The sequence below is a fragment of the Macaca fascicularis genome, chromosome 4 (assembly GCF_037993035.2).
Source record: "Macaca fascicularis isolate 582-1 chromosome 4, T2T-MFA8v1.1".
In the NCBI taxonomy this organism is placed as follows: Eukaryota; Metazoa; Chordata; class Mammalia; order Primates; family Cercopithecidae; genus Macaca; species Macaca fascicularis.
In genome coordinates, this window is record NC_088378.1 from 78,415,693 (window position 1) to 78,424,677 (window position 8,985).

At 38.5% G+C, this 8,985-nt stretch overlaps 1 protein-coding gene across 1 annotated transcript; it reads left to right on the plus strand.

The window, feature by feature from the left end:
* Nucleotides 1-108: 108 nt before the first annotated feature.
* On the plus strand, nt 109-8,568 carry NDUFAF4 (NADH:ubiquinone oxidoreductase complex assembly factor 4). The gene is made up of 3 exons (XM_045390298.2): nt 109-317; nt 1,146-1,249; nt 6,541-8,568. Exons 1-3 carry the CDS (start codon nt 182-184, stop codon nt 6,826-6,828), a joined length of 528 nt encoding a protein of 175 aa, XP_045246233.2. The 5' UTR covers nt 109-181; the 3' UTR covers nt 6,829-8,568.
* Nucleotides 8,569-8,985: the final 417 nt, after the last annotated feature.

An 8,985-nucleotide genomic window follows, 5' to 3' on the forward strand; every position in this document is an offset into this window, starting at 1 on the left:
AAATTCCCTGGGCAGAGAAGCGATGTGTGGCCTCCCGACCGCTAGTGGGCGACGGGCACGCATTTAAGCGCCCGCGGCCGTGCTTCCCCTCACATGTGCGCATCCTCTGGTCGTCCCGGAGGTTTCCTGAGCCCGTGTTCCCACGTGCGGCCTGAACCTGCGGACATAATGCTATGAGGAGATGGGGGCCCTAGTGATTCGCGGTATCAGAAATTTCAACGTAGAGAACCGAGCGGAAAGGGAAATCAGCAAGATAAAGCCCTCTCTCGCTCCCAGGCACCCCTCTACCAGCAACCTCCTGCAAGAGCAGATTAGTCGTGAGTGGTGCGAGGGCGTTTCGGGGCGCGGGGGCGCGGACTCCCGGGGCTGCCCACAGGTTGTGCCTGATGTGGGCCCGGAGGCCGGGGGACCGGCTTCAGTCTGCTCGGCCGCAGCCGCTCGTGTTGGCTGAGCGCTGGAAGGGGGAGCCGCTAGGCCGGTGACATTGAGACTGTCCTCCGCGCCCGCGGTGAGGTCGGCCGCCCCGCCTACTTCCGAGTCCCAGAGGCAGCGGCCTGTGCCCCCGCTAACGCGGGCCTCGCCGGCTCCTGTGAGGGACTTGATACCGGGCGTCAAAATCCGAGAGGGTCACAGAGCTTTCTCTAGGGGTCTTCACTGGACGATGGACGCCGAGCCTGACCTGGAATTTTGATGTCCATTTAAAGTATTTTCCAAACAGTCCAAATGATTATGTTTATTTTTTAAAAAAATTAAAGCGGCTAGGCCGGGCGCGGTGGCTCAAGCCTGTAATCCCAGCACCTTGGGAGACCGAGGCGGGCAGATGACCTGAGGTCAGGAGTTTGAGACCAGCCTGGCCAACATGGCAAAACCCCGTGTCTACAAAAAATACAAAAATTAACCGGGCGTGGTGGCGCGCGCCTGTAATCTCAGCTAGTCGGGAGGGTGAGGTGGGAGAATCTCTGGAACCCAGGAAGCGGAGGTTGCAGGGAGCCGAGATCACGCGACTGCACTCCAGCCTGGACGACAGAGCGAGACTCCGTCTCAAAAAAGAAAAGAAAAAAAAGAAAGGGTTTGTGTTAAGCGTTTAGGATATTACAGGAAATTTTCCTTGATTTTAATATTGTGACTTTTTTCCCTTTCCTTAGACTATCCAGAAATTAAGGGAGAGATTGCTCGTAAAGATGACAAGCTGCTGTCATTTCTAAAAGATGTGTATGTTGATTCCAAAGATCCTGTGTCTTCCTTGCAGGTAAATGTGTGTTTAGTTAAGTGAACACACAATTTACTTATTTTGGGGCTTCAGGAAAATGATTAAGTGTGGCAAGTAGTAAAAAGAGTGCTCTGCAAGTGTGTGTTGTGATCGGTCTACACGCCTTGGCAAAGTTTAAGCACAGTGGTCTAATACAGTAAGACACTTATGCCTTGCTTCATTGGATATTTACCAGAATTCTAAAATAACTTGTTAAAGTATTGATACAGAGCAACTGTGTGAATTATTCATAGTATTTCAGAATTTGTCAGGCATTACTTCCAGTGGTTGTCATTTGAGTGACAAAAGCAGAGCTTTAATATTTTTTTCTCATTCTTCTGTGGATTGAGGTATGATCTAATCTCAGAGACTCCAATAGTATAGTTGGGTTTTGTGGGGTGTTCTGTTTGTTTTTTTAAGGATATATTCAGATAGGATATTTAAAATTAGGAGAAAGAATAAAGAATACATTGGGAATGGGAACTTATGTGTAAATCCATATACTGTATTATGTAAGTCCTGGGCACAAGTGCTTTGTATATAGTGATGAACAAAACTAGTCCTTGCTCTCACAGGGCTTATGATGCTGTGAAGGACACAGACATTGAACAGATGAGCAATGATGTGACCGTAATTATGGGAAAAGTATGGGCACTTTTGAGTATATTGGAGGGACCTCTTTGAAATTGGAGGATCACGGATGGTTTCTGAGGAAGTGATAGTTAAATGCTCAGGCCTGAGGGATCAATTGGAGTTAACCAGATGAGTTTTTGGGGGCAGGAAGATTCTAGTTAGGGATAAAAGTTTGATTAAAGGACAAGGAAGTGCCAACAACTTCCAGATTTTTTTTTTTTCACTCTAAAATATTCTAATACTGTCTCTCTGTCTCTCGATATTTGCACAGATACAATCATTAATATAATTTTCACTACAGAGGAGAAATAAAACGATTTGTAAATCGCTGTGCATAGTAATTGTAGGGTTCAGTTATCACCAAATGCTCACATTAAAAAGGTATAGGGTTAATGTCTGTGTTCTTTATGTTATTTTAAAATAGGTGTTGAGTAATACTCCCCAAGTATTCTTTCTCTCGTGTTACTTAATTATGCATCTGCAAATTCACTCTTGGGAACAAAAAAAAATTAATGCTTTGTATGTAGAAGACTCAGTTATACATATAATGAATGCATAAAGAGATATGTATATAGTGATACTAAAATTTCATGGGGACATTAGGAAAAGTCTAAATAGATTCCTTAGGGAGAGTGATAAAAAACTGGAATTGCCTTTTGTTTATGTTCTTTGTTCCTTTTTTTCCTTCTGGCAGTTCATAGTTGTGGTGCCTCTAGACATCGTTGATACTCTGCCTTTCATATGGCAAATTATTTATTTGTTGTCTCACTTTTTAACATATTTATTCAAAATTCTGTCAAATATTTCAGTCTTTTTGTCTTTTGTGATAAAGGAATACTGGGCCCACTCTACCATCAAATAAACTCTTCTGTGTTTTCTTCTAGTAGTTTTATAACTACATTTTATATTAAAATCTTTATCTGGCATTAAATGTGGTTTTTGATGTGTGGAATAGATGAGTTGAACTCTTTTCAAACAGATGGCTAGTTGTCTAAATGTAATTTGTTGAATAGCCCAGACCTTTCTCCACTTACTTAAAATCTCTAGATACACATCTCTAGATACACATATGGGTCTATTTATGGACTCATCAGTTTTACTTATTTTTCTATTTTTACACTAGAACCATAGTTTTAATTAATAGAGCTTTATAATGTATGTTGATATCTCTTATAGTCTTCTCTCATTGTTTTAAAAAGTTTCTTGTCTCTTTTCACACATTAATATTTTTCCAGATGAAATTGTCAGGTTCTTTAATAAAAGTCTTTGAGGGGTAAAGGGAATGTTGTTACTGGGATGAGAGCTTTTTTCACTTTAAATTTGAACTGTTTATTGCTAATACAGTAGTCTTCCCTTATCAGCAGGTAGGTTCCAAGACCCTCAGTAGATGCCTGAAACTGAGGGTGGTACCGAACCCTATATATACTGCTTTTTCCTATAAATCTATACTGTGATAAAGTTTAATTAACAACTAATAAAATGGAACAGTTGCAACAATTTCAGGATTAGAAGATTCATTCTTATTATCCATGTTAGCACTCTCACCATATGATTTTTTTTCCTCATTAAGTCAATGACTTTTACTTTCTCACTTGAAGGAAGCACTTTATGGCTTCTCTTTGGCATAACTGAGTTGCCAGCACCACGGCTCTTGTGCTTTGGGGCTATTCTTGGTAAGGTAAGGGTTACTTGCACACAAGCACAGTGATGCCACACAGTCTGATAACCAGAATGGCTACTAAGTGACTAACAGGCAGGTAGCCTGTACAGTGCGGATACACTGTACAAAGGGAGGATTAACATCCTGGACAGAATGCAATGGATAGCATAAGAATTCATTATGCTGCTCAGAGTGGTTTGCAGTTTGAACCTTATGGATTGTTTACTTCTGGGGTTTTTCATTTAATATTTTTGGTCTGTGGTTGACTTCAGATAACTGTAGATAAAGCCTGGGACTACTATATATCAGAAAGTGAGTGGTTTTTATAGTGTAACTACCCATATTGCTAGGTTATTATTTCTGTTAGGCTTTCAGTTGATTCTCTTTTCTAAATATATTCTCATATCTATGTAGAATTAAAAACTTCTCTTTCTAGTATTTATACTTAATTTTTTTATTGTGTTGTATATATTAACATGCCAGTGAAAGTAGGCATTCTCACCTGTTCCTTCCATAGGATGTCTCAAATGTTTCAGCATTAATTATAATAGAATGATACTTGTTTTCTATGAAAAAATACTTATATCACATTTGGGACATTTTCTTCTACTTTTAGTTTCCTAAGTTTTTTTTTGTTTGTTTTTTTCCAGTCGAGAGGTTTTTGAATCTTCTTAGATTTTTTTTGTGTCAAATAATTATTAATTTTAATATTTACTATTAATTAGAAAGGAAATCTAAATACAGACGTGCTTGGAGTAGAAGGAAGATCTTCCTTACCTGGGAATAGGAAAATGAGAGAAGCTTTGAGATTTGGAAAGTGAAGAAATTGAGAAGAGTGTTTCAGGCCTAGTTTGCAATATAAAGATACAAGAGTGTGTGATGCCTTTGAAGAATGGTTAGAGTTCACTGCAGTTATGGGAAAATGTGCAGTGTGGATTTGGGAGAAGTGAGTTGGGATGGAGAGTGATAGGGGTCAGATCATAAAGGCCCTTATTTTTCTTGCTAAGGAGTTTTGTTTTATTCTGAAGGCAATGGGAAGTTATTAAAGAGTTAATGGTCAAAAAGTGATGTTAGATTTGAAAGTAGCCTGGTGGGGGAACAGAGTACATTTTATCTAATTAGAAGAGACCAGATAGGAGGTATTTGCAGTCATTTCTACAAGAGACATTGACTTGGACTAGGGTGATTTAGCAGTATGGGGGAGAAGTGAGTGAGTTCGAGAGAGACATATGATGCATTATCAACAGGATTTGTTCATTGATTGGTGTAATGAGTGAGGGAGAGGGCGGTGCAGGTATAATCTCGTTTTTGGCATGAGAGGTGGGTAGTGTTGGTCATTGAGATTGAGGATATGGGAGTAGAACTGGTGATAGGTTTAGTTTCAGATAATATTGAATTTGAGGAGCATGTCGGTCATTTAAGTGGAGATACCTGTTAAGCATTTGGGTTGGGAAATCAAGAAAAGGTCTTGGTTTATCATCACAGCTTTGGAAGTAATTAACTTGTAGGCAGTAATGGAAGTTAGAGGAGTGTGCGGGATTACTTTGGAGGAATGTGTAGAGTGAAAAGAAGGCCTGGGCACTCTTAAATGTCACACACTGACATTTAAGGGTAAGCGAAAGGAAAAGGGTCCATGAAAAAAACCCTGAAGGACCCACTGAAAAAACTGATGGAAAACTGAGGGGGTGGCATAGAAACCAAGGGGGAAGATAGTTATAGGTACATTGGAGTGGTCAGCAGTATCAGATATAGTGACATACTGTAGTGAGTCCAAATGAGGTCTAAAATGTGTCCTCTGAATTAAGCAACTAGGCAGTCATTAGAGATAGCAAGCATTATTTCTTTTAAACATTACCTGAAGAGAAGGAAACCGGTCATAAAAGAGGTGTTGGCTTCGGGTTTGGGCATGTTAAAAAAGGTAGTAACTATAGCATTTATATGTTTGACCAAAAAGCAGCAGTAGGCACGGTGCAGTAAAAAAAGGAAAAGAAAAGAAAGAATGTTAGGCATAGCTGGGAAACGAGAATGGAATGCAGAGCATACACGCCAGGATTAAGCTGGGATAGGACGGCTAGATGGAAGGATGGGTGTGCATAGGTTGTTTTATTTATGCTGGAGTGTATTGGAGGCATTCGTTTATTTTCTCAGGGGAGACAAGATCACTAGCAATATTTGAATTCATTCAAGGTGTTTGGGAGCGCTGAGTATGAAATACAACAAAGATGGGAAACAGAATAGATGTTATCAAGCCAGCTGTTAGGGTGGCATCAGAATCCTGCCCTTTAAAAACAGGTGCAGTTTTTAATCAATTATTTTCATTGTTCTTTTAAAACACATGAAATAATGTGGTGAGTGGATGGTATACATTTGATTATTATTTTCTAGAGCTACCTACATTTCTTAATAACGATAGCGCTATAGTTATGAAAGGGCAGTGTGGCAAAAGTACTATTAAACTATAGCTCATTATAATAAGAAAATGAAGTTTGGAAAATCGTGTATAGAATTTGTGTTAGTCCATTCTTGCACTGCTATTAAGAAATGCATGAGACTGGGTAGTTTATAAAGAAAAGAGGTTTAATTGGCTAACGATTCTGCAGGCCATACAGGAAGGATAGCAGCTTCTGCTTCTGGAGAGGCCTCAGGAAACTTATAATCATGGCGGAAGGGGAAGCAGGCATGGCTTATATTGCCAGAGCAAGAAGAAGTGGGGTGTCGGGGAGGTGCTACAGACTTGTAAACAATCATATATGGTGAGAACTCTATCGTGAGAACAGCACCAAAGGGAGAAATCCACTCCCATGATCTAGTCACTTCCCACCATGCCCTACGTCCAACATTGGGGATTACAATTTGGTGACATGAGATTTGGGTGGGGACACAGATCCAAACCATATCAGTTGTTATTTGAAGAGGAATAGTATAGATTTGAGAAGTATGAAAGTAGATGTCAAATCTTTTCTCTCATCCTAAAACCTTTTTTTTTCTTTGATACTAGGTACAAGCTGCTGAAACATGTCAAGAGCCAAAGGAATTCAGATTGCCGAAAGGCCATCAGTTTGGTATGATAAATATGAAGAGCATTCCCAAAGGCAAAATTTCCGTTGTAGAAGCATTGACACTTCTCAATAATCATAAACTTTATCCAGAAACCTGGACTGCTGAGAAAATAGTGCAAGAATACCAGTTAGAAAAGAAAGATGTGAATTCTCTTCTTAAGTATTTTGTTACTTTTGAAGTCAAAATCTTCCCTCCTGAAGACAAGAAGGCAATACAATCAAAATGAAGAAAATCACAAAAATTTCCTATGTGTACTCCTCATCCCTCATCCTGTATATTTTCTCTTTTTTTGCATATTAAATTATGTTAATTACCAAATATTTAATGCTCTCATCATGAGGCCATATTCTTAATATTTATTGAGCTCCCTGACTTTTCAAGATTGCCATAGAATGTATTTTGTTTTATTTTAATTTGGTTTAGGCATATTTCATATGTGCATGTCAGCATGACTAATCGACACATCTGTACCTTTATTATGGTGAAAGAGTTAATTTGTTGTTTTAGGCACATATGCCAACTTTTAAATTGGTCATATTACCCCTTGGGAAATGTCCTCAATCCCTCAATTGAGTTTTACTTTCCAAGTTAGATGTTTAGTTCATTCTTCATATGTGATAGTGAAAGTAAAAGCTTTCCTGACCCTTAAGACTGACATTTTCTTGTTAGGGAAAGAGACTCGATAGCAAGGTAGACTAACAGTATTTCCCAAATAAAGGCACACAGGAGAAAACAAATCAATAGAATCTAATTAAAATTACTACTACAGGGAATAAGAAGTATTGAAGATTTACTTTATTTTGAATTGATTTTAAGTATGGAATAATTGTCTTTACAGCTATAAAAAGTAATTAGGGGTGTTTACACAATGTTGGGAATTTCTGCTTTGACAAATAGGTAAGTCCCATGGCCTTCAGAGAGGCAGGCAGCAGTAGAAACTTTCAAAAAAGTAACATTTCTCTGGATTTAATGTGGAAATAGAGAAAAATTTAAAGAATAATTAAATCAAAAAACCATGGTAAATGAAATTTGGTGATTAGATACAGTTTTGGATGTTAATGCTAGTTGAGAGAAGAGAAAAAAATAGAAAGTAGAAGCAGAGAACAGGATCATTGGAAGGGACCTTAGAAATCGCCGCTTCATCCATTTTAGCAAACTTATTAGCATAGCGTGTACCAGTACTAGGATCTTGAGTGAGAGTGTGTGAGTTTAGCTCTGCTTAATATATTACTACTTGTGGGATCTTTGGGAGACTATATTCTCTTTGAGATTGAATTTCTTCTATAAAATGAACATAATGCTACCTTAAATGTAAGGGTTATCATGAAGATAAATAATAAAGGACTACAAAGGACCAAGCAAATGGGAATTATTTTTTGCAGTGGAGAAACAAGTGCCTGGGGGGAATATATGACCTAAGGTTCTGTAGTTTATGACCTAACCAGTCCCAGAATTTAGTTTTTCAAATCCTAGTAGTGTGTTTTTTCTGTCTTAAAGCAGCATACCTCAGAGAAGGGAAAAGGTGTGAATTGTGGGTATATCAGGGTTATCAGTGCTTCTGAGGGAAGATAGGCATCACTACTTCCCAGAGATGCCCCTGGAAATAATATAGAAGATGTTGAAGAATTCAACATGATGACGGAATGAGGCATTTGTAATAATGCTAAGAACGGAAAAATGGACTAAGTGGAAATTTGTAAGCATGTCTTTAAATGTAGATTTGTTATGTGAATGAACTACCTAGTTTAGTTCAGTAATTGTTTTATGAAAACATGAAATAACTACTCAATATAAAATGCGTTTTAAAACTAAGTCAAAATTTTATTTTTGTAATGGTCATTAGCTGAGTCACTAATACTAGTACACTGTTTCTGAGCCATCTTCTCTATTCATATCTACATTGTGTGGTTAGGCAGCTGTTATGTGGTGTGACATGATAAAATAAAGGACTTCTTCCCATACCATTCATCAGTCCTACTATACTGCCTTTTATTATATATAGGAGAGCACTTGGTAGCAGTGATGTCAGAAAGTGCATGGAATTTAGATTCAGAAAATGTGAGTTTAGACATCAGGATCACCACTAGCCATGCCATCTAGCATTTTAAAAGTAATTACTGTACTAGGGTCTGATGGAGGTGCTTTGCATGTATTAACTTGCTTAATATTTACCATAGGTACAAGTATAAGTAGCCACATTTTAGAAGCACAGAGAGCTTCAGTAACTGCAAAGATTAGTAAGTGTTGAAGCCTGGATTTAGTCCTGTTAGGTTGTTTTCAGAACCATGTGCTTCTAACTGATACACTATGTTGCCTTTGTAAGATTAGGAGAATTAATGAGGTGTCATGCAAAGTGCCTGGGACATATGAGGCCAAGACTACT